General features: G+C 44.3%; 1 protein-coding gene across 7 annotated transcripts in view; it reads left to right on the top strand.

Moving 5' to 3' along the window:
• Positions 1 to 26188, top strand: part of Cacna1e (calcium voltage-gated channel subunit alpha1 E) — a 393282-nt gene that overhangs the window by 293344 nt on the left and 73750 nt on the right. For 6 of the 7 annotated variants that reach the window (XM_004658733.2, XM_004658731.2, XM_045145831.1 and 3 more), the window contains exons 9-19: positions 4017 to 4132; positions 10937 to 10990; positions 11598 to 11687; positions 12940 to 13149; positions 13854 to 13966; positions 16018 to 16130; positions 16458 to 16589; positions 17022 to 17094; positions 18484 to 18601; positions 20668 to 20735; positions 22117 to 22214. In XM_004658733.2, the coding sequence (XP_004658790.2) occupies positions 4017 to 4132; positions 10937 to 10990; positions 11598 to 11687; positions 12940 to 13149; positions 13854 to 13966; positions 16018 to 16130; positions 16458 to 16589; positions 17022 to 17094; positions 18484 to 18601; positions 20668 to 20735; positions 22117 to 22214 (1185 nt within the window). The remainder of the gene's footprint in view (positions 1 to 4016; positions 4133 to 10936; positions 10991 to 11597; positions 11688 to 12939; positions 13150 to 13853; positions 13967 to 16017; positions 16131 to 16457; positions 16590 to 17021; positions 17095 to 18483; positions 18602 to 20667; positions 20736 to 22116; positions 22215 to 26188) is intronic. The other variant, XM_045145813.1, reaches the window with a different exon arrangement.

Raw genomic sequence — 26188 nt, 5'->3', positions numbered from 1 at the left:
ATAGAGCTGTGGGTTTTTATGCTGCTTTCTCAATGAAAAACTCCTTTCAAAAAGCTCCATTTTTATGTTCTTATTTTTTCTCAACCTTGAACTGAAACAAAATCCATTTTGTAGATTTTTAAACATTGTCTTCTAATAGTAGGGGAAGAGAACTGAGACACTGTGGAAACCACACTTAACCTGGAATTTAGAAGGTATTAGTTTAAATTCAAACTTTTTCTCTTGGTGATCTTGAACAAGTGATTTTTCTGCATCTCCTAGGGTTTGTTTGTGTTTTTTCCTTTACAAATATAAATGAAATAAGGTGGCTGGAGAGATGGCATTTGCCTGCGAAGCCAAAGGATCCAGGTTCAATTATCCAGGACCTACATAAGCCAGATGCCCAAGGAGCACATGCATCTGGAGTTCGTTTGCAGTAGCTAGAGGCCCTGGTGTGCCCATTCTCTCTTTGTCTCTCTTCTCTTTCTCTCTGCTTGCAAATAAATAAGTCAAAATTTAAAAAGTATATAAATGAAATAACTTACACAAAAGTTATTTTAAAATTAAAAATACTTTAAATGTATTTTATTAACATCAACTATTTTATTTTTATTTTAAAAAATTAACTAATTTATTTATTTATTAGAGATAGAGAGAGATGGAGAGAAAGACAGAAGAGAGAGAGCAAAAGAGAGAGAATGGGGGTGCCAGGACCTCCAGCTACTGCAAACTAACTCCAGACATATGCACCACTTTGTGCATCTGGCTTATGTGGGTCCTGGAGAATTGAACCTGGGTCCTTAGGCTTTGCAGGCATGCACCTTAACCGCTGAGCCATCTCTCCAGCCCAACTGTTTTTTTTTTTATGCTCTATGAAATCTACTGTCATGGCAGGCACTGGGGGAAAGTCCTTAGGTCCTGTTTATGTGATGCTGTGCAGGCTCTGTTAGCTTCACAGAATCTGCAAAGTAGCCAGGGAGGTAGACTTTTGGTACAATTAGGACAGCAAGGGAATGGGAAAAGAGAGAGGAAAGACACAGATGCCAGACTTCCTACTTCCAAGAGAAAGCAAGACAAAGAAGAACAGACCACTTTATAAGCCTTATGATGCCTTTCTTCCTTCCTGAGCCACGGCAGCCTAGGAGAGTGCTCCATGAATCTTTGGCCTGTTCCTTCTTCTAAAGATCTCAGCTAGGAGGTCAGGTGGGTAGGGGGTGAGATGGGAGGAAAGGAGGCTTAACTATCCAAAGAGAGCAAAGAAGCCAGCTGGAGAAACCAGAAAGACAAGAAACTGCCTAATCTGTAGGGAGACTAGGCTGGGAATTGCAGGCTGAGCCTTCCGGCAATCCACCTGAGATTGACACAGTAAACCTAATGACCTCTCTGCCCTGGTTCCCAATGGCTACAATGAAAGAGAACCCCATCTCTGCACTCATGTTTTTAAACCTTTTGTGTATGTATATGTATGATGTGCAAGCAGAAACATCTATGTGTGCATGTGTGTATTGGGGAAGGGTGTGGGTATATGTGCATGTATATGTGAAGGCCAGAGTGTGTGTGTACAGAGGGCGTGTTTATGTGTGTGTGTGTGTGTGTATGTGTGTGTGTGTGTGTGTGTGTGTGTTTGTGTGTGTTTGTGTGTCGAGAGGTCGATGTTGGGTGTTTCCTCAATCATTCCCCTGCTTATTTTTGAGTCAGGATTTCTCTCTCTGAACCCATGGGGGTCCTCCTGTGTCTGCCTCCCCAGTGTTGAGATTACAGGCATGCACTATCACTTCCAGATTTTGAGTGGGTTCTGAGACCTAAACCCAGGCCTGCATGCTTGTACAGTAAGCACTTTACCCACTAAACCATCTCCCCAGCTCCAACCTGGATGTTGTCATCTGTTGGACATATTCTATGTGTTAGGCTTATTCTAATATAGGATGATATAAAACTGAGTAAGATGTAGAATATTTCACACAACTCATCAGGCCTCATGGCTACATACTTGCAATCCTAATATATGAAAAACTGCAGCAAGAGGATCAAAAGTTCAACGCTACCTTCAGCTACATAGTGAATTGGAGGCCAGCCTAGGCCATATGAGATTTTTGTCTGGGAAAAAAAAATAAAACGAAAAAGCTACTCTGGGAGAGACACTGTCAATGTACAATGATCCCAGCAAAGGTTAACCACAAGAGAAGCTCTGAGGAAACAGAAAACTGGGCCAGGGGAGAAGAGGTGGCATTTCTTCCTCATGCTGAGGCTGGGTTATGGCAGACTCAGGCAGATAAGAAGGATCCAAAGCAGAGAAGTGGTTTGAACTAGACTTGAAAGTCCATACCTCATTTTGAGAAATGTGCCATGGTGGGCAGCAGGCAGGCGAGATGTGGAGAGGGGAGGTGGGAAAGTTGGAAGAGGAAAGTTGGCATCAGAATGCAGAACACTGAAGACCATGTTTAGTGTTTGTGGGTCATTCAGCAGGTGACGGGAAAGGCTGGCAGGAGAAGTGCACAGAAGAGAAAGGAGGTGGGATCAAGACCTGAGAGTTATGGTTCCTCCCTGTGTCTGGTCTTGGACACTTTCCCTTTCAGAGGGTCACTTGATTCACTTCAGATTCAGTTTTCTGAGCTGCATAATAGAGTACTGGAGATATTGATGATGCTGAACATGAGGAGAACCCACAGTGGGCATGGGACTCCCTTATGCTCTGTATGTACCTCTTTCTTTGTGGGGGTCACCCTGAGTCCATAGAACAGGTTTCAAGGCAGTAGGAGCACCTGAGCCATAGCAAGAGTCACAGCAGTAGAAAGGAGGCTGCTGGCCTGGAGGGTGATGATGAGGAAGACATTGACAGGCCGTCACAAGAGACGCTCACTAGTAAATGGTTAGTTCTTAATAGCCCCTCCCAGTCACACACTGGATGTGACCAGGAAACCCTCACTTCTCATCCTCTCCCCCAAGCTCTCTCTCTCTCCTTGTGGATATTTAGTGGGTTTCTGTTTGTTGTTTTTACAGCACAGGATGATTTTTTTACCCCCCTCTATAATTGTCACTGGAATATGCCTTCTTCCTGATCACCACCTGGGCTTTCCCTCTCACTTATCTCCCTCTGTCTCATCCATCATCCTCCTGTCATTCTTCTAGAGCCAGGTGTCCATTCCTATCTTTTGAACAGACACTAACCATCAATTGCTCTTGGTTCCTTCATGTCATCACTATCACTGACCTGTAGTGGCATCCCTAAGACATTACTCTGAGATCCTGGACAGCAGTGGAAGCCTAGCAGCTAGCATCCTGATTACTACAGCTCCCATCACAGCAGGTTATTTCATTCTCTAAGCCTTACTGGCCCCATCTATTAGATGGAAATGTTGGTAGTAAGATAAAGATGAGCTAAGTTAGTGCATGGAAACCTTCATAGAGCACTGGCACATGATGGCTGGTGAATATATCTAAGTCACTATTGTTATCAAAAAGATACATAAGGGCTGAGGAGATTGTTCATCAGTTAAAATCGTTTGCTTGCACAGCCTGCCTGCCCAGGTTTTGTTCCCCAGCAGTCAAATAAAGGCAGATGCACAAAGTGGTGCATACATGTAGTTCATTTGCAGCAGCAAAGAGCTCTGCTGTGCTTATAATCTCTCTCTGTGTCTCTTTCTCATCACAAATAAATAAATAAATAATATTTTTAAAAGCATACCGAAGAGCTATGCTTTTGAGAAGGTTATCGGCTTCCTTTATAACTGAAGACATGGATTGTGACATTTTGAAACACAGTTTGTCACCCAGCTGATAAAGTCCTTTTCAAAACAGGCAGAGGGTGTTGGTTCTTGCTGGCGTGTATCGTGCATCCAGCCTGGGTAGGGCTCCTGCCTGAGGTTAAATGAAGTCCCATTCAGTAGAGCACTTAAGAGAGATCATCTTGAAGCCTAGGACAAGGGGAAGCGGGTGTGGAGTGAACAGAAGTGTCCACTCAAACACTCCTGTTTCACCCTTTCTCTTTGCCATGGCACTGCGCAAACTCACCGAATCTTGCCCTTGTTTGTCCACAGGGAATTTGCCAAAGAGAGAGAGAGAGTGGAGAACCGAAGAGCGTTCATGAAACTGCGACGTCAGCAGCAGATTGAACGGGAACTGAATGGCTACCGTGCCTGGATAGACAAGGCGGGTGAGTCTGAGGACTGGGGATGAGGCTGGTGGGTGGCTGCTTGTATCAGTTACTTAAGTTACTTGACCATGGCTGGGACAAAAATTCCTGACCAGGAGCAGCTTATGGAAGGAAAAGGACTTAACTCAGCTTGCAGAGGAGAGCCAATGTGGCAGGGAAAGCAAGGAAGGAGCAGGAGCCAGAGGCCCGTGTCATAGTGTGGCACAGGAAAGCAGAGAGAACAGTAAGCAAGGCTGGACTACGAAACTGTAAGGCTCGTCCCTAGGGACACAGTTCCTCCAGCAAAGCTCTACCTCCTAAAAGTTCCACAACCTTTCCAAAATAGCACTACCAGGTGGGGTTTAAGTATTTAGACACATGAGCCAATGGAGGAACAAACCATTACATGCAGTTCCTGAGCCTCGGAGGCCCCAAAGCCATTTTCTAATGTTTAATGAATTTAGTCTAACTTTTAATATCCCCATAGCATTCCCAAGCTATTCAGAAGTCCCAAGCCCAGAGTTTCAAAGAAGTCTCTTTACTCTGAGCCCTACAAAATCAAAACACATGTTACATACTTTCAATATATAATGGCACAGAATCAGCATTCCCATTCTAAAAGAAGGGGATGGGTATACAGCAAGGAGAAATTTGATCAGAAAGACCAAAATTCAGCTGGGCAGATACCAAATTCTGGAGCTGTGTCCAGTATCTGTGACTTGTGATGTAATACTTCGAGGTCAGTCCTTTCAGCTGTGCTGCCTGTAATGTCTATTGTGGGCCAGATCTACCTCGAGCCTTCATCTTCTTTTGGCCAATGCCCCATGGTACAGGGTGCTCTCACATCCTGGGGTCTCCACTGCAACTTAGGGCTTACCTTCACTGCTTCACACGATAGCTGATCATGGCTCCCATGTAGGGACTTCTACCCTACCTCACATTGTTGAGCCTCAACAACTCCCTGGAACCAGTGTGAAATATCCCATGACCTCTTACCTCATATTTTTTGTACCTCCAAAACCAGTCTCATGTGGACCATATTGCTACAAGTTCTGCTGCCTGGTACCCATGGAGCCCAGCTGTAGCAGCCTCTGTAGGATTATTTTTGGGGGTAGAGCTCTCCTTCCTTCTTCCTTCAAGTCTTTTTTTTTGCCAAAATAATTTGCATTCTTACTATCTTGAGCCTTTAATGGGTTTAGTCTTGCCCTCAGGGCATCTTTTTTATTGTCCCTGTGTAGAGCAGTTGTCTTATGTTAATGGTGGTAATCTTATTAACAATTACAACCAAAAGCAGTGGAAGTCTCCTTGTGTGGGATTTTAATTATGCTCACTCTTCTTTCTTTGCCAAGTTAACATTTTTCATATTTTTCTGTTCCAAATTTTTCTTCCTTTCTTTCACTGCAAATCTGAACAAGAACAGCTAAGAAAAGCCATATCACAGAATCAATGTTATTCTGCCTTGAAATTTCCTTCACCAAACATATTAGTCCATTACTTTGTTTTAAAGCTCCTCCCTTTGTAACTTTTTTATTGTCAACTTCCATAACTATAGACAACAAACTATGATAATTCCCTTCCCCACTTTCCCCTTCACAAATTGACTCTCCATCATATCCCTTCCCCCTCTCAATTAGTCTATTATTTTGATGTCATCATCCTTCCCTCCTATTATGAGTGTCTTCTGTAGGTAGATTCACATGCTGTAAAGTCATGGATATCCAGGCACTTTTGTGTCTGTAAGATTGTATTGTAAACAGTCCTACTCTTCCTTTGACTCTTACATTCTTTCCACTACCTTTTCTGCAAAGGACCCTGAGCCTTGGAAGGTGTGATAGAGATGTTTCAGTGCTGAACACTCCTCTGTCACTTCTTCTCAAGTAGAAACTGTATGGCTACATCATGTGCTGGTACCATCATTTCCCTCCCCACCCCTTCCACTGAAGGCCCTCCTAAACACATCCACCAAATCTCAGGGAAATTTGCAGACAGTGGGGAACAAAGATTGTTAAGAACAATAGGGTGGGAGGGAATATCCAGAGATACCCAGAGGCTTTGCCCCTGCCCCAACAAAGACTGACTACTGCTCTCACAACTCGTAACCCACAACCCCATGGTGAATTCCATTACTTTTAAATTTATCTTCACTCAAGTATTCAGGAGATGGGAAGAATACAGCCAGTTTCTTTGCCAGAATATCACACAAATTACCTCTATCTTATTTCATGACTAAGTTCTTGTTCCTCTCTGAAACTTTGCAAGCTACGTTTTCATAGTCCATATCTGTTTCAGTTTTCAGGTCTTTACAGTTCCCACCAGAATGACCTATTAAGCTCTGCTTACATCATTATAAGACTCCTTTAGTCCAAAGTTCCAAACCTCCCACAAGCCAGTTCCAAAATACTTAAGAACCACATGGTCAGGTTTATTGCAGCAACAGCCCCACTCCCTAGTATTAGTTTTCTGTATTGGTCACTTTATCAATTCTGGGACAAAATGCCAACCAGAAGCAGCTTAGAGAAGGAACATGGTTTACTTTGGCTTACAGTTTCTAGGGGAAGTTCATGGTGAAGGGGCAGACATAGCAGGAGTGGGAAGCTGGTGTCATGTTGTAGCCCAGGGAAGCAGAGAGAGAACAGCAAGTGGGGTTGGACCATAAAACCTTAAGCTTCTGGGGAGAGACACACTTCCCTCAGCAAAGCTCTGCTTCTTACAAGTTCCACAACCTTCCCAAAACAGCACCACCAGTTGGAGATTAAGTTTTCAAATACCTGAACTTATGAGGGATAGTTTATATTTAAGCCACCACACTGCCCATGTATTGGGGACTAGCCCCTCCCAGTGGTTCCAGGACTTTCATTCAAGGGGAACCTTAAACTAGAACAGATAAACTCTTAGGGTGCCCTATGATCATTTTGGAACTCCTTCCTTTTTGAGGATACTCCTTTTCTTCTACTAAACATTTTTCACAGACAGGGATGTTAGCAAGCTGACCTCCGTAAAAGGGAACAAATCCCAATCCTAGAGCAAATGTTGAGCTGGTGGCATTTTATGTTTTTCTTCCTCCCATGACTAATAATCCATGCAGTCAGAAAATGCTGGTTGAGTTCCTACTTTGTGCCCAGACCTCAGAATGCAGGTTTGAGCCAAACAGACCACCAAGTTCCCAAAGCTCTTGTCTTGTGGAGTTCATGCTTTTCAATGATAATAACTTGCAAGAAGATTCCATGTGTGGTGAGGGAACAGATCAAACAGAGTACAGGGTAAGGCTGGGCTGTAGTTTCATGCAGGGGTACAGATGGGCCCATTCAAGCGGGGAGAGTAGCAGGAGGGCAGGATGAGGGCAGACTCAGGGGAGGAGACTGTGTGTGACCTGACTGATGTCCCATTTTAAGAACTTGGGCTTTACTGTGAGTGGAGGACTAGAATGCCCTGACTTGAGATTCTAAAGGAACATCTAGTTACAGCACTGAGTATAGATCAGAAAAGTACAACAGCCAGAAGCAGGGAGACTAGTGTGAAGTCATTGTAGCCATCTGGGGAGGAGAAAAGGGTGTCTTCCTACCCTCTGACATGTTGTCACTTCCCACCCATGGCCTCAACATCAGGAACAGCTTAGGTCCAACCATTAGGATGGGTCTAAAGCTACCACAGTGTCATTAATGCACAGATACAAGCTTGTGGTGGCTTGGCTGCTTATGAGGGACATCAATCACTACCCCCCACCTGTCAATAAAAAGATTACATTTGTTTTCATTGTTGTCTTAAAGGTTCAGTGCCATTGGTGTTATATATCTTCATTTTCTTCCAGAGTAAAGTGATTTTTTTTTTTTAAATGAAACTGCTCATGACAGCCAGTATCTTTCTCAATTCTTAGTAGAAAGGCCACTCCAAATGTGAGGCCACATAGGAACATTTGTAGTTGGAGATGATGCTTAATTCCATGAACCTTGTTCTTTCATAGGAACCTGAAATGATATAGTAGGCACTTAGGCTGACCACCTAACAATTGAAAGCCTTCTTTAAGCTCAGGAGATACTTGTGACTACAGGGTTTCAGGATAGATATATATTATTAAAAGCAAAACAGACACTCCTCTTGTGGGGCATTTGCATTTCCTCATCAGTCCTAGAAGGATGAGCAGTGCTGTTGAGTAAGGGTGAGGTGAAAATGAATTTCATTTGCTACTTTCCAGCATGGTAACTCAGTCTTACCATGTGAGAGCAAGTGGATTTGCCTCCAGGCCAGGCCAGCAGTTGGCATTTCCAACTGTCCTTAGCATACTCAGCGAAGGAGCCATCTGACAGAATGCTGAGTGAGCTGGCAGCAAACCCAGCAAGGCATCTCCCGGCCTGGACCATGACCCCATGCAGGGTCAGTGGCATGAGGCTCTGTGCTTTTCAGATCCTGTTACAATTCCAAGGTTTCCCTTCCAGTTAGCAAAGCCAGCTCCCTCCTCCTTCTAAGAAAAAAGACGCACTGCGACTTCAAATTGTGCTTCCTGGCCCTTCCCTGTACAAGTGGAGCGTGAGTGAATCAGAGACATATGGGTTACATTTCCCTGGAAAGACACTCAAGTTCGAAAGCGAACTTGGCAAAGGCATTGGTGGGGGAGGGGTGGTTGCAGCACACCCAGAGCCCTTGAAATGCTTCTCTGAAGAATCCTCAGCAGCCCTACACACCTTCCATCTGCCTGGAGAGTTCTCAGATCTGCTGCCCCAAGGCCAGGCACTGTGCATAGCAAAGATGACTTTCTGGCTAAAGTAATTAATGCTGCTTTGAGGCATTTTAACAAGGACTTAATTTGAAAATGGTATCCCCAAATATGTGCTATAAGTGCTTTAAAATCCCCATGTATCTCCATAAGGGAGCACCCCAACAATAATACTTAACTTGTTAACTTGCTGTTTCACCAGGGGCTGTACTTAAAAAACAAAGTTAAACATTTATGACTTTGTATAATGGCCATCTTTTCTTCCCGTTCCTGAGAAATGCAGGTGGAATTACCGCAATGACTTTGTCCTTTCGTACTTGTCCTTTCCACTTGTTACAAAGTGCTTAAATTAAACTGTTATTTAATAGGGTCTGCTGCAAGCTTTTCCCCAGCAGCTCGGGTCTTTGGGAATGATTGTCCAGGCTTCCACCTCCTTGGTCTATAGGTTAGAGTGCTTACAGGTCAAAACTCACCCCCATTACCTTTAGAAGGTGCCTGGGGTCCACGAGACTTGGACAGGAGGGCTGAGTTGTTGGCATCTTTGGAGCGGTGGTAATGAGATTTCTTTATACAAGTCTTAGCAGAAGCATGGGTGAGTTGATGACATGTTGACCTAATATAGGACTGCTCCTGGGGCCAAGGAAACTAGGAAAAGGAGATTTTTAGCAAATACCAGCCAATGGATACATCATTCCAATGCCAGTCCCTCAGTTCTCTGACATTAACTGGTTCAGCAGTCGATCTGATACTCACCGTTACCTGAAGTTAACAAAAACTCTACAGATGCAGGCGTGTCCAGCCTGTGGCACACCAGGTTCATACAGGTGCATGCATGAATACATAATGGACTTAGCCTAGCATAACATCATAAATGTATTTAAAATATTTTGAGCTTTTTGTGATTTTTAAATAATTTCATTGCATGTGTGACCTTGTGTTGATGCCAGTTTCATGTCACCATGTCAAATGGTTGGACAATGCTTGGCTCAGTCCCACAACAGTGTCCCCACTTCAGAGTGCTGCCCGGCCAGCTACATATTTGGAGGTTCCTATAATCCCCATCTCCTTTCTTCCTGTAGGTTCAAACATTTTGTAGAATGACTTACAGAACTCAGGGAAATGATGCTAATTATTATGAAGGACATGACTCAGGAACAGCTAGAGGGCAGAGATGCACAGATGGATCCCTTCGCCAACCCAGAAACTTCCAGAGCCTGGTGTGTGGGCTAGAGGTGGGGTTGTGGAGATTTCCTTACATGGACATGCTGGATTAACGAATTGGTCATTAGTGATAGAATTAGATCTCCAGCCTCTTTCTCTTCCCCAGAGGTGGGGATGAGGGAGATCATGTAGTTCGTTTTTCTGGCCACCAGCTCTTCCTATCCTTAAGCTACCCAGGGCCCCTTCCTGCCATGAGTCATCTCATTAGCATATAAGAGACAGCTCTGTGCCAGGAACCAAAGACAAAAGCCAAATATGTGTATATATTATTGTACCACAGGGACAAATTCACAGTGTGCTCACACCTCTTTGGCTCAAGCCCTGCTCTGCCAGGCCAGGCCTGGTTTGGTAGGGACATGTGGAAGCAGGCCACATATATACACTGCCTTTTAGTTGGGACCTTTGGGCATCTTCCTTTGTCTCTGCCTTAAAGTCAAGGACGGGTTGGAGCTTCAAACACTGTCTTATTTCCTGGATGAATGGATAGGTGTTGGGGAATAGACTAGTGAAAGAAGAAAGTGCTGTTGCTAGAAAAAGTCTGAATGGTTAAAAGAGAAAGAAACCTTGGTAGAAAGAAGTTAAAACAGAAACAGAACCTTTTCATTCCTGTCAAGCTAGGGGAATCTCAAATAAAAATCATTTCCTCCCATCCTCACATCCCCCTCCTAAACATCAGACTTTGCCAGCATCCCCCATGGGCCCTTCACCATAGACCCTCCTTCCTGTGCCCTGGCCAGCCTATGCTACCAGTGTGGAAGCTGGATGCTGGTGAGGGGCTCTGAACTCTTTGTTCTTTCTGTTGCCCTATACCAGAGCTGTCCCTGAGGGGAATTCATTTTGCACAATAATTTGGCATTTACAGATAATTGACTAAGCCATTTGTTTCCATATAGAGGAAGTCATGCTTGCTGAAGAAAATAAGAATGCTGGGACTTCAGCCTTGGAAGGTAAGGGAGCGTCGCTTTGCCTTGCTCCATTAGCGTTTGCCCCTCTTAGGCGGTGGCAGTCTCTCTTGATCAAAGAGGAGAAAGAAAGAAGAGGGGGCGCACTGGGATTTGAAACACAAGTCTCTCTGTAATAAAATCCCTCAAGCTTTAAAATGATGAGGATTGAGTCACCGATTTAAACGCCTTTTAAAGTGATGAAAACGAAACCCAAGAGTTGCTTTGTTCCAGGGCAGGTGATTGATAGAGTTCAATGAAAAGACCATCATACAACTGGTGGCCTGTGAAGGGATCTTCTTTTTAAATGTGTGGGGATCATCTGGGACCACTTTCATTACCGGGAAGTGCCATTGTTTATGAAGAGCCAGAACAAATAGATACGGAGTGTGTGTTTACCTACTGCGTGTAGATAAGCTGTAGCAGGGATTCCGGAGCCCTTGGGTATCGCACCGCGGTTCTGTCGACATTCTCATTTGCTATCACCCTGCCTCCGGTATTAAAGGCGGACACCTATGCCACAGGGCCTCCTGCCCACAGTCCTCAAAGTTTTGTCCAGGATGATCTGGGTGTACTTGTGGCCTCTCACTGGCCTTCCCCTTCCCTGGCGTAGTGCTTCGAAGGGCAACCATCAAAAGGAGCCGGACGGAGGCCATGACCCGAGACTCCAGCGATGAACACTGCGTTGATATCTCTTCTGTGGGTGAGTGATCCAGTTAGATCTTCTTTTACTTCTCTGGACCTCCCATGAAAATGAAGATCCTGTCTTTTGAGAAGAACCACAAGGAGGAAAAGAACCCACAGGATCCAGAAGTTAGGGATGTAATTAAGGGAAGGTGTGGGAATCTAACCTAGATAACAACGGATTACAGAAAAAGGACCAGGGGATACGGTTTATATGAAATGTGGGGTTTAGAGTTCTTTACATGTGACAGATGTATCTCATTCACAGATTTATCCTCTCTCTCCTGAGTGTGATAATGAGAGTCCATGTTGGGGTACAGGTTGAGCATCCCTAATCCAAAAATCCAAAATCTGAAATGCTTCAAAATTAGAAACTTTTTTAAAGCAATGACATGATGCCACAGTGATAATTCCACACCATGAAGCTTGGTTTCTTATATTTAAAAAAATTACTGAAAATATTGATAGAATTGCCCTCAGGTTATGCATATATGATATACATGAAACATGAATGAACTTTCCATGTAGTTGTAGGTCCCAATGCCAAGATACTTCATTATGTATAGCAGATGGTCCAGCCTTTGAAAAATATCTGAACTGCTTCTGGTTCCAAACATTTTGGATAAGGGATACTCACCCCATATTTTTCAAGGATCCTCAGGACCTATTTCTTCTAGTGACCCAGATGGGAGAACTTGAAGCCATTTCTTTAATAATAGTAGCACCAATCTACTTCCATTGTGTGAAATTTAAACTAATTCCTTTTAACAACCCATTGATATGACTGCAGTTCCATCCTAGGTTCTCTTACAGATTCTGGCTGATGGCAGGTTTTTCCTCCCCAGAACAAGGGCAGGACCTCACTCTATCCTTAAAAGCAGAAGAGGTATAACAAAGCTCGTTGCTGCTTTACGTTGCCAGTGGCAGACATACCACAAATGCAGCAGAAGGATTCCGGTGCCTGAAGCATATTTGAAAAGAAAGGGCAGAGAGAAGCCCAATCTGTTACAGACGTAAACACGTTCCTGTTAGGATTCGAGATGCTGGGTGACTGCCTGGCGTCCTGCTTGGGAATCTTTCAGTTTCCTAGGACTGAGAGTGCCTGGAGAGGAGAGATTACTTAGCCCATAACATAGGGATTGCCCAGCAAAGTGGCGGTCACCTTGCCCTGGTACTCAAGCTGCCTAGCTTACCCTTTGGATGCCACCTGGTCATGGAGGGTTAGCTCAGGATATTTCATAGTCTCATTCTTGCTTATTTCCCTCCCTCAGGCACACCTCTTGCCAGAGCCAGTATCAAGAGCACAAAGGTAGACGGGGCCTCCTATTTCCGGCACAAGGAACGGCTTCTGCGCATCTCTATCCGCCACATGGTCAAATCACAGGTGTTTTACTGGATCGTCCTGAGCGTTGTGGCTCTCAATACTGCCTGTGTAGCCATCGTTCATCACAACCAGCCCCAGTGGCTCACTCACCTCCTCTGTAAGTGAATGACTGAATGTGACAGCTGGCCCATCATCACATGGGCAGCTTAGTTGGCATGTAGATGAATGTAAGAGGGCTAAAGCATGGTACCTGCAATGGTTCCTCCAGCCCAGAATCTGTCTGTCCACATTGTGAGGGAAGCCAGAACTGTCTGCAAGGGGCCCAGGACTATCACGCAGCTGCTCCCAGCCCCCATTCATTGTTGAGTGGGATAAACAAGTTGGTAGCTGTTGAATTAACAAGATAGTGTTGCATCTTGGGTCCTAGATAGTTCTTTCAGAGATTCAGTGGTATAAAGGAATTTGAATCACTAAGGAACTGGGCAGAAAGATCTGAAAGCAATGGATACCTCAAATGGGCCAAAAAGGGTTTTGGTTTTTTTTTGTAAGTCTGCTATAGATAAGGCTACCATATGGTATGAGAGCCAGGAAGCTTTTATGTGTGGCAAAATCCTTTCTCCTCTGAGGACCACCCTTCACTTAAAGGCCAGTGATAACCTTCCTATTACAAAAGAGCAACTGTTGATGGAACCCTGGGTTCATCTGGCTCTGCCAAAGATTAGGTTTCACTTACCTGACATGGCCAAGAAATGTCCTTACATTGTGACGTTAAAGGGACTCTTGAATAAGGTTATATATTAGTTGGAAAGTGGAGGAGCCCTACCACCTGTGGACAAATGCTTCAACTTTCTATACTTTCAGACTATGCAGAGTTTTTGTTTCTGGGGCTCTTTCTGTTGGAGATGTCTCTGAAGATGTACGGCATGGGGCCACGCCTTTATTTTCACTCTTCATTCAACTGCTTTGATTTTGGGGTAAGTCCTCAGAAGCCTGCTTACCCTTCTGCTTTATGTTGATATGCCATGGTTTTAAATAAGCAGCTTGCTCTGTCACTCAGCATGTGGCACTGAAGTCAGAGTTTGTAAAAGCAACATGGATATGATGAGATAAAGGGAGCTCAGAAGTAAATGAATCCTCACCATGCAAGGGTTTGTTTGGGCTTTTAAAAGCCCTTGACTTTAATGTTTTTATTGACATAGCACACATATACTAAAGGGTTCATACTTAAATGCATAACTCAAGAGTTTTTACAAAGCTACCCATAGCCAGAGTTTTGAACTATTCATTATCCTGGGTAAAGTCTGAGTGAGAAGGACAAAGGACTTAATTCTAGAAGTGATTGCAGAAGAAAGGCTCTATATTTGTTTATTTTCTACTTAAGTATAAAATTAGCATAATTGTCTAGATATGCCAGCATGCAAACACATATGCCCTTATATTATCAAGTCTCCATGTGGAACATTTCATCCAGCTGTTTACTTTCTACATAAAATTTAGGTGTGTGTCTTGCTAACAATATTCAAGGTGTATTCACATGTTAATTTCCTGTGCTGCATACCAGAGTCCTGTACACTATGTGAGGTATTAGAAGTCAGTCAGCCTGCCATCTACATATGAGCAGATAGAGACCATTGCACTCAGTTCACATACCTGGTTATCAGCAAAATGAAGTTGTAGAACCTTAGGTTCCTGAACCAAACCCATCTCTTTTCCTGCCAAAGCTTTGGTTAGGTGATAAAGATTTTGAGCACTTGCCAATCTACATTTTCACTTGGAACATATGGTTCTGGGTGCAGGTATTTTTGGGGCATAGATAGATGCTAGTGAAAGACCATCTTAACCTTGGGACCCTCACATGTGTATTTTTAGCATTGCGTGGCTTTGAGCATTAGTTTTCATTATTTCTTCCAGTGCAATGTCTAAAACCTACTAGAGTCCAATGAACAGACAATTAGAAAGTAACAAGGCCAGCCATGCTAGTAGACTCCTGTAACCCTAGCCCTGTAGAAGCTGAGGCCCCGGGGGAGTCCCAAATTTGAGGCTAGCCTGAGCTACACAGTGAGATCTTGACTCCAAGGCAAAAAGAGCTGGGGGTATAGATCGAGTAGAGCACTTGCCTAGAATGTGTCCCATCTCCCATACCACACACACGCACACACACGCACACATACACACACACACACACTAAAAAACAACAGTGAAACTTTAAAAAAAAATTATTTATTTATTTATTTGAGAGTGACAGACACAGAGAGAAAGACAGATAGAGGGAGAGAGAGAGAATGAGCACACCAGAGCTTCCAGCCTCTGCAAACGAACTCCAGATGCGTGCGCCCCCTTGTGCATCTGGCTAATGTGGGACCTGGAGAATCGAGCCTCGAACCGGGGTCCTTAGGCTTCACAGGCAAACGCTTAACCGCTAAGCCATCTCTCCAGCCCAACAGTGAAACTTTTGAAATGTTAGTTTATAATAGCAATCAGACCATGTGTCAATAAAGACCATCACTATGGGGGCTGCAGGACCTTAAGGTTGAAAAAGATATTTAATAGAACAAGAACTAAAATACCCATGTTACTGCTAACCTCTAGCCAGACAGAATGTGGACCTCCTCTGAGGTTTCTATATTGGAACACAACCTGGACCAATTCAGTTGGCTTCTGTGCTTTATTGCTTTTCCTGTGTCTGGTCGTGCAAGGTGACTTTATACAACACAGCCATGGCTTTCAAATTTGTACAAACATGGTGACTAGCTATTGTACTTTCACCAAGGAATCAGTAGACCAGTTCCCAGTGAGCGGGATTAAAGTTAGGAAGGGGAGTGGAGAATAGTGGGAAAGAGGTGGCAGAATGCCGTGTTCCTCTGGTACCTTCCCAAGTAGGCATCTTGACTGGAGTTAGGGCTGGCTGAGGAAGGGAGAGTGCAGTTCATCACAGCCTGATGAGAGCTGGGAACTATGAGCTGAGTGCTGGAATGCTCTCCGCTCCTCTCCTTGCCTTTTCATTGTGGCTGTGTTTGCCTCTTAGGTCACAGTGGGGAGCATCTTTGAGGTAGTCTGGGCAATCTTCAGACCTGGTACATCTTTTGGAATCAGTGTCTTACGAGCTCTCCGGCTTCTTAGAATATTTAAAATCACCAAGTAAGTGATGGTGCTGAGATTCTTTCCCATACCTTGAGCATGGTACCTTCTTTTTGACTCCATTCCTTCCCATACCCTTACCATGTTTCCTTTCCCTTCCTTATCCCCACATTCTCCATCAACTCTTCATTCTCCAAAGATCAAATTAGAAAGGTAGCAATGGTGCCAAATCAAGTGCCACGTTTCCCAGCATGCCACTACATCCCTTTCCTCCACAAGTACACAAGGACAGCTTATCCTGCAGACTTGCAGGCAAATGCCAAGCTGGACTTGGGGAGGAACTGAGAGTCCATGTCTACAGCTGTAGCCTCTGTCTGGGTTTCACAGGTATTGGGCATCTCTCCGGAACTTGGTGGTTTCTTTAATGAGCTCTATGAAGTCTATCATCAGCTTGCTCTTCCTCCTCTTCCTCTTCATTGTTGTTTTCGCTCTCCTAGGAATGCAGCTGTTTGGAGGCAGGTAAGAGCCAGAGGGCTTCCCTTGCAAGGGTACTCTAAATAGTCTGGAGTCTGCAAACACCAGGTTCATTGGTTGATCACCATGTTACTATCTTGTTGACTCCTGGCCTAAGTCCACCACGAATGCATGTGTGAAACAAATGTCTCTAACACTTCATACCACACAGGGTTCTTATTTTGGGACCTGTCCCTTTGGTGCTACCCCTGAAATGTAAAGCATGGGGCTTAGTAACTATCCATCTGCCCAAACCTTATTTTATTGCTTAATTGATCAGAATTGGCTGGTCCCATGTTTATAAATTATATGGGATGGAGGGAAGTAGGGGAATAAGGGAGCTGAGTAAATAGAAAATAGGAAGCAATGAAAACTATATAATCATGGGAATAACTGTCCTGTGAGAATTCCAGTCTTCATCCTGAATTTCCTTCTCAGGTTTAACTTTAATGATGGGACTCCTTCTGCTAATTTTGACACCTTCCCGGCGGCAATCATGACTGTGTTCCAGGTATGTGCACAGTCTAGAAATGCTACGTGAGGGCCTATGAACGACTCTCCACAAGATGACAATGTTGTGGACTCCAGTGTGTTCTCTCTGGCCCCCGCTCCAACACCACAAAAAGAAAACAAAAGAAACAACAGTGAAAGGTCTTGAAATGTTAGTTTGTAATAGCAATCAGACCATGTGTCAATAAAGACCATCATTTTGGGGGCTGCAGGACCTTAGTGTTGAAAGATATTTAACAGAACAAGGACTGAAATGTCCATGCTACTGCTGACCTCTTGTCAGATAGAATGTAGCCCTCCTCTGAGGCTTCTGTATTGGAATACAACCTAACCTACTCAAATTGGCCTTTGTGCCAAGTCTGCCTGGGCTCCTCCTAGGAAAGGAAGTACTTATCCTTTCTGAGTAATAATTACCACAGTCCCTTGGAGGCCTGAGGCTCTGTTCTCACCACCAGCAAAAGAGCTCTGCTATCGTCTTCTCATTGTTGTTCTCCCCATGCCTGAATTTAGAAGACATTGAGTCTGAGATGTACAGTCACAAATCACATTTGTGGCTTTTTTTCTTGAGATGTGGGGTATTTTCTAACTTATATGTCAACTGAATGGGGCAACTTTTCCATGCCCCATCAAAAAAAAAAAAATGAAGTCATAAAGAAAATGCAACAGCAGTAGTATTACGTTCTTGCAGGGAGAGGAACATACTGTTTAGCCAGAATCTGAGGTTGACCAGAACCTAACTTTCCCATCTGGAACCCTGAGGCTCTTTCTAGTAACACTACTGTCTCATGAAAGGCATATTGATCAGACTACTTGATCTGTGTGATTCCCATGGTGTCTGGCTAAGCTGGAGGTAGAAAGGACACTGTAGTTTGAGGACCTGGGTATTACCTCTTTTTTTTCTATGTTTAATGCCTATTCTATTCTGGATCAAAAAAGCATTTAGGATCATTCATAGGACTCAGTCCCTCCTCATCCTGGCAGGAATGGTGCAAGACTGTGGGACCAGGAAGGAATCTCATTCCATAAAAATGCCAGAGATCCCAGGTTCATGGAGCCCAACTTTTGGGTCTTTGTCTAAGTTAACAAAGAATTTAAAACACAGACTTGGAGAAGGGTACATTATAAATTATAAAGCTTACTTTAGGGAGAGTTAGTATCCAGAAGGAAGGTAGACGGAGAGGCCCAAGCCAAAATGACCATAACAGGAGGTCCTCAGGTTTACCTTGAGCATGGCCAGGTGGGCATGGGGAGAAAGGGAGAGGGTAGGAGGGATTTGAGAATCCTACTGGGGATAGATGGAAAGACACAGCCCCAGTATTTTGCTCTTCACAATGGTCCCATCTTCTGTGCTAACATTGAGCCCCAACATGCTGCTGTTTGCTCTGCATAGATCCTGACAGGGGAGGACTGGAATGAGGTGATGTACAATGGAATCCGCTCCCAGGGTGGGGTCAGCTCAGGCATGTGGTCTGCCATCTACTTCATTGTGCTTACATTGTTCGGAAACTGTATCCTTTTAAGATGTCTTTCTTTATTCTGGCCACTTTCCTGGACCAGCATTTAAGAAGGAAGTGGGGTGATATGGATAAAGCTTATGCATACCTGGTAAGAGGGCATAGACATTGCTTGGCTTATTTGAGAAAATAAAGATACCGATCTTAAGAAACATGTACACTATTTTATAAGGAATACAAACATAAACCAGACATACTTATCCACAGCTACAGTGTATACAAATAACAACAAAACTGTTATGTTAAATGGATGGAGCTACTTTGGGAGGTCTGTAAATGACAAGAGGGCTGAGATTGTTGTACACTGAAATAGTGAGCAGATTGTAGTACTAATAAATTAATTGCATGTTAATATAAAACAGCCTACCACATAGTAAAATTTCAAAAACATATTGGTATTATAATTAGTGCTAGTACTATTAATTTTATTGTATTTATGCTATATATGAGAGCTCCTGTGTCATACAGAAACTATTTCATTGCCTTTTTCCATCATACAAGAAGTAAAATAACTTGATCAAGTCAAACAACCAATATAAACTGTGAAAGCAGACTTAAACCAAATCTTCTAACTCCAAATATTACATCTGGTTAAAAATATCTAGACCAGCAAGCTTTAGGTTTGAATCCTAGGTACACTTCTTACCAGCCTTGGTCTGGACAAAGTCAATCTCTCTGAGCTTTTGTTTTTCACATTTCAAAATAAGACAACATCCATCTTTATCAAGTATCAGTACTGAATGAAAAAATGATTTGAATGCATCTTGTAAATGACAAACTTCTGCATAATCATTAGAGATTTAAGGAAGGAAGACTTACCCAATTTTGTAGATTAGGGATCAGTAGCTCTGTTGAAGGAAGAGCAATAATGGGGCTTCAGTTTTGCATTTACTACAAAGCAGACATGCTTTTTTAAGTTTTCAGCCCTGAAGACTTCTGGCAGTCAGAGCAGAATATAAGCATGAGAAACTCATAAGAAGATGAGTCATAAGAATGTAAGGTCACTTTATCACAGTGGCACCTTCATTTTCTTGCTGCTTTCAGGGTAGCCAGAGCTGGCCTTTTGTGCTAGAATCAGTTTTATATCCCACAACACATGAATCCCAAAGATACTTAGAAACTTTCGACTTCAGGGGTTAGGGTACGGAATAGAAGTGGATTTATATGGACCATGTCTGTGCTGTGATGGGTTGCTGAATGAATCACGGAAGCAGGCCCTAACAAGAAGAGTGAGAGAAGCTAAGTCAGCATCCCAATATGGAGAGCTGCTCACTGATGGGCTGTGGGATCTCAGTTCCTTTGGTCTTAGAGGACAGAGCAGTGTGATGCTCATTGGTCTGGGTGAGATGGAATTCTAGCCTCCCAGGAAGGAGACATAAGTACTTACCACTGAGTTCCCTGCACAGCCTGTTGTTCAGTGATCCTCCTATTGGCTGTTGCTATGAATTAAGGCTGCTGCAGTCTGAAGGCCTCCATATGCTGTTGACCTCCCAGGTGCTTTGATTCAGATATTTTCATTGCCCTGTATGAAGAGACAGTATATGAAAGGTGGGAAGGCATATCCCCTTGCTCCTTCCTGAGAGTTGTACAGCATAGCATCCCCTCATCCCTCTTGTAGCATCTTGCTTCTTCTCCTGCTAGTGTTCAGACAGGAATGACCTAGAGGTGCCCTGTCAGATTGCAGAAGACTTACTTTTCTTGCTTGTTGTGGTGCTTTTGAATGTTGTCCCCATAGCCTCAGGTGTTTATGATTACTTAGCTCTAAGTAGAGCATTTGAAAGGTGGAGCACTGCTGGAGGAAGTGTGTCACCAATGGCAGACCTTAATGGGAAGTCTAGCTGTGTGTGTTCAGAGTCAGTTTCGTGCTTGATTGTTCTTGTCATTGTCTCTGTGATGTATGATGGAGTAAGCCAGTTTCTTATGCCATGATGAAGCTTTCCATAGAAACTATAAGCCTGAAATAAACCCTTTCCTCCCATAAGCTGCCTCTGGTTGGGTGTTTGTCCCAGCAATGAGAAGGTAACTGAAGCACTTGTCCATCCTTAACCCGTACCTCCAAGACACACTTCTAAATGTATTCTTGGCCATTGCTGTGGACAACCTGGCCAATGCCCAAGAATTGACCAAGGTAAGAATCGTCCTTGTAAGGAAGTTAGATGATTGGAGAGCCACACACCCATGTAAAAAGCTTGGTTTAATTTCTCTGGGTTTCCTGAACTTTGGTTCAGCATGAATGTATCAAGCAATATAGAAAATAAGTACTCATCTCTTTGAGCCCTTAAATGTATCCTTTTTAGTATTATGACATAGAAAGTCAAGGAAAACACTAGAGCCCTAGTTTGAGTTTTACCTCTGTTACTGTGACCTAGACAGTGTGGCCTCAATGATATGACCTAATCCTTGAGGCTTTGGGTATAAGTGGGGTCGGGGCAGTGCACTTCCTAGGCTATGGCTGATGGGGTCCATAGACCATTTCACTTCAATTAATATTTCCTTCTCCCTTGGAGAAGAGAACCAGAGAAAAGAAAGAAACAGGTTTTTGAGAAACATAGCATCAGACTTCATTGAAACTGCCCCAAACTAACTGGCTACAAGATTACCCCATCAGCCATAGCCTTCTCTCCATACAATGCAAATTTGGTTAGGGAAGAGGCACACAGTACCTTGGTAGTGTTTCTGAGCTTTTTCCATTTGTTCTGTGATTTTTTTTTTACCTGCTCTTCCATACATCACTGAGGACCTTCTCATCTTTATGGGATGGGAAAGATAATACCATGTTTAGTATCTAAAAAACTGAGTACAAATCCTACATCTTGCACTAATGAGTTGTTTGAGCTTTAGCGAGTCTCCTTATCTCCATTAACATGGTTCTCCTCATGTGTAAGATGAGAAATTTACATCTGCCTGTGTTCCTTACAGTATCACAGCAAGGGTCAAGTGAAACAGTGTGTGTGAAAGCATATCATGAGTGGAAGATGTGTGCATTATCAATGCATCGAGTTACTACTGGAGCTGTTTTCCTTAGTGTTAGTGTAAGGAGGGATGCGGGGAGGGAATGAGATCATGCCTTATGAATGGGAGGGCGGGACCTATTTGTCATGAAAATGAGACTCCATAATGGGGAGGGTGCTTAGCCTCAACACTGACTTCAGGAGATTCTAACTGAAAGGACCCTGATCCAGTCATTTCCCAATAGTGAGGAACAGCTGAGAAGATTGGCTCCTTTATGTCCATGGATGGCTGCATGGAGGCCTAGGGGATGAGGACATAGATAATAATTACTGGCCATGGGATGAGGGGTGGCTATGAGACTGGGAGGGTCAGGGAGGGGGGTGCTGGTCTGTAGCCATGAGAGGTCTCTAAACCAACATAATCTCATGCTGCCTGCTTCACTTGCTCTTCTACTTACCTCACTTTGCCTGGTCTTCAGAGCTCCTTCTGGGGAGGCCCAAAGGCAGCTACTCTTCTCACAGGGATCCCAGACAAAGTCATCTCTGCTTTGTGTCTAGGATGAGCAGGAGGAAGAAGAGGCCTTCAACCAGAAACATGCACTGCAGAAGGCCAAAGAGGTCAGCCCGATGTCCGCTCCCAACATGCCTTCTATCGAGTGAGTAGGCCACCTCTATCCCTGACCCTCAAAGCTCTTGGGCTAAGGCCAGTTCATCAACTCATAAGGTGTTAACTGTAGGAGTGCACCTCCTCTCTGCCACAGTCCATTCCCATGGAAGTCTCATGAGAGTGAGTAAGGTGGGGTGACACACAAAAATTCTTGCAGATAGCAATGAATGTTGTAAGCAAATAGAGCAGGGTCACACACAGAGAAGGAAGAGTGGTCAGGATGAGTACCTCAGGGAAGCCCAGGAGGGGTCATCTGAGTAAGCAGAGACCTAAATAGGCAAGAAGCAGTTATGAAGCAGTTATGTGGCTTTCTACCGCACTGTCCCTCTGCAAGGTCTAGAGTGGCAAATGTGTAGTGAAGGAGAGGTTACAAGACAGGAAGCAGACAGGAGCCATTACAGAGGACCCAATCCCCAGGTGAAGGATCTTAGCTTTTATTCTAATTGCCATCATGGGGAGGCTTAATATGTGGTGTGCAACTTTTCTGAGGAAACACAAAGAAATGTCTACTCACTCCATATAGAGTGCCAATGACAGACCAAAGCATCAGTTCCCCTTAAGTCTAGCTTGGTGCCCCAGCGACTTCATTGAGTTGCTTGTAGGAGTGTTGGTGAGGGGTTACTTAGAGGAGCCTGGAGACTCAAAAGGAGCTGCATCGCAGAAAAGCCCACCCCAGCCTGGGTGGTGACTCATGAAAGCTGTGTCCCTGGTGCTCCTAGCATGACTTGGAGATAGCTGAGCCAGAAGGACAGTCTCCTCTCCCCAGAAATGGACAGTGCTTATATAACCTTGGGAAAGAATCTTGGGAAACCTGTTAAGTTTCAGGGGCTTCCTGAGGGATGTAAGGAATATTTCAGTTTGGGAGGAAATAGCTCCAGAACATGGCAGGATGGATACCTCGTGATTTCTACTTTAAAATTTTTATTTATTTATTTATTTGAGAGCGACAGACACAGAGAGAAAGACAGATAGAGGGGGAGAGAGAGAATGGGCATGCCAGGGCTTCCAGCCTCTACAAACAAACTCCAGATGCGTGCGCCCCCTTGTGCATCTGGCTAACGTGGGACCTGGGGAACCGAGCCTCGAACCGGGGTCCTTAGGCTTCACAGGCTTAACTGCTAAGCCATCTCTCCAGCCCTCGTGATTTCTACTTTAGAAGGTCACTCTGCTCTACAAAGTGTGCACCGTGGAAACTGAGAGTAGAAACAGTGAGACACAAGTTGGTTCTTAGGGTAAAGTGGGGGGATAGTGATTGAAATGAGGGTGTCAGTAATGGAGGAGATACCACATAATCCCATTCACTGTATTTTGGAGTGTGAGCCAATGGGATGTACTCATGTATTAAATGCAGTGCAGGTGAGGATGATAAAAGAGAAGAAATAAAAGTTGCTTCCAGATTTTAAGGTTTTAAGACTTAAACAGCTGGGCGGGAGAGGGGGTGGTAGTGGTAGTGATGTTTACTGATACTCAGAGATGTTAGAAAACTAGAGTTCATTTTGGCCACATTAAATTTGAGATGCTTCTAATGCATCCAAGTGTTTGAATAGGCCATTGGTTACAGGAGTCTGGAGTTGAAGAGAAGTCGGGATTAAAATAAAGATTTGGGGGAAGTCATTTGCATTTAGATGGTATTTAAGCCATCAGTGTGGGTGAGCTGACCCAGGGAGAGTGGGGACAGGGAAGAGTGGAGCTGAGGACAGAGGCTGAGCATGCGCCTGTGTGGCAGAGAAGATACCAGGAAAAGAGATGAGGGGGTGCAGCCAGAGGGCAGGGAAAGAACGGAGGAGCACAGTGTCCTGGAGGTCCGTAGAGAAGAACAGAGGAAAGGTGCCACATGCTACTGAAGGACTACCAGTGATGGGAACAGAGAAAGGCCCATTGGATTTGGCACAACCAAAAGCTGTTAGTGACCTCACAAGTTTCCAAGTGGACAGAGCATCCAGGTGGAGTGATTAGAAAGAGCGAGAGAATGGGAGGGGATATGGAAGGGAGCTAGTACCAGTCCGTCAGGATCCAGCCTGGGCATGTGCTTTAAGGGAAAACTTGTGGCAACAGCTTGGGCCCTGTAGTCCTGGCCTCTGCATTGTCAAGGGGCAGATATTGGAGAAGAACCACAGAATTCCTGATGCTGCTCAAGGCTGTATGAGGCCTGCGTTGGTAATTCTGGAGTATTCATGGGAACAGTTTGGGACCCCTGAAAAGTAAAAATCAACCTTGACCCTGGATCTTGACACTTATTACTTGAAGCTGCCAAGAGAGAAGTCCTTGGTGGTCTAGGGCTGAAGGGAGGGTGGAGCTCCCAAGTGGCCTTCCCTCCCTCCTTCAGAGTGGGAGCTCCCTCTCTTCTTAGTTCCATGATGCTGTTTTCACTTTTTAAAACTGAAGGCCTGGTCATTATGTTCTTCTGTGAGTATGAGAAAAAATTACGCATTAAAGATTGAAAGGGGAGTGCCAAATGACTCTTTTCTTTGCAGAATATTCTCTGGGTCTGAGTAATTTCTACCCTACCTTCCCTGAACTCACGAGTTTTGGCTAAAATTACATACACACAGGTATCTAAAAATGTAGATGGATAGGACTGGCTGCTACCAGAAGTGGGTGGTTCTATTTACTGAGATGAGGAAGCTTGGGGAGAGAAGAGGGTTTGCTGATGTGATTGGCCCAGAGTAGAAAGTATTTATGGAATGGAAGAATGAATGAAATGTGAGCAGGCTTGGGGCTGTGGGAATGGAGGGAGCAGCCTGCATTAGGACAAAGTGAGGAGGAAGTTGCTGCTAACAACCTAGACGAGGTTAGGTTTGGTTGTTGTGTATATACCATGGGATGTGCACTGCTCATGGGGAGTAACCTGTGTGAATGTGTGAGTGTGTATGTGTGTGTGTGTGTGTGTGTGTGAGAGAGAGAGAGAGAGAGAACACTTGCACACCTTGCTCAGGAGAGCAGACCAGTCCAAACCACTGAATACTGGTTTGCAGTAGTCACAAAATGTGGCTGCCATTGCTAAATGCAAAAAGAAACACATCATAACAAATGCAAGGACCCGAATGCCAAACTTAGTTCTATCAATAATATACTCTGGGACTCAGGAGAGCTTCCCAGGACCTCAGAACCACTGTTTCCCATCTTTGAAATGGGAAGAACACTTGGCTTTTTTAGTTGTTATGGAGTGCCACACACAGTCACACACACATGAATTATAGTATGGGGATAATTCTCAGTGCGATTTTGAGGATATGAATATCCATTTGAAATTTTGCATATATGGTTAGAAAGGAGAAGGAAAGTGTCAAATGTTCAAGTGTATGCTTACTCTATATGAGAATTAAAAATTGGTTTCTTTTTTGTTTGGCGTGTGTGTGTGTGTGGAGAGAGAGAGAGAGAGAGAGAGAGAGAGAGAGAGAGAGAGAGAGAGAACAGAAAGAACCCTTCCACACACTATTTACACCACCACATGTTCCTGGAGGGTGGCTGGTATTTGAATACTGGAGAATTGACAAATAGGTGGTATGATGTGCTTTTCCTAGCAGGTATGCACGCTGCCTGTCTGGAGTGTACGTTTCTATTTCTATATGCTTCCTGTGCTTCTTGGCAGCCCTGCCCCCACCCACACCCTGTTACGGTACAAGCTACCAGTGCTGAGGGAGGAGGAGTTCACAGGCATTGCCACGGTGGTGCCTGCATCAGTGGGTGCTTGTGTGTGAGGCTCAGACCAGCTGCCTCTGCTTGTTCCTCCTCACCTTTGTCTCAGGCTTCTCTCCACATGCGTGAGACGTGGCCCTTGAGCAGTGTTCATTTGCCTGGAGTGTTCTGAACCGGCAGGGCCCAGTCTTCACAGGGAAGGAGCACCGTGTCAGCTAGGGAGGGTGGAAGGCAACACGTCTGAGAGCTTCCCAGAGTGAGCCTGCTCCAGTCCCTGCGCTAGTGGATCCAGCTGACGTGCTCACTTTGCCACCTGTCCTTTCC

This window comes from Jaculus jaculus, chromosome 1 (assembly GCF_020740685.1).
Source record: "Jaculus jaculus isolate mJacJac1 chromosome 1, mJacJac1.mat.Y.cur, whole genome shotgun sequence".
NCBI classification, from domain to species: domain Eukaryota; kingdom Metazoa; phylum Chordata; class Mammalia; order Rodentia; family Dipodidae; genus Jaculus; species Jaculus jaculus.
The sequence above is the reverse complement of the archived record's forward strand: the minus strand, read 5'-3'. Positions and strand labels throughout refer to the sequence as shown.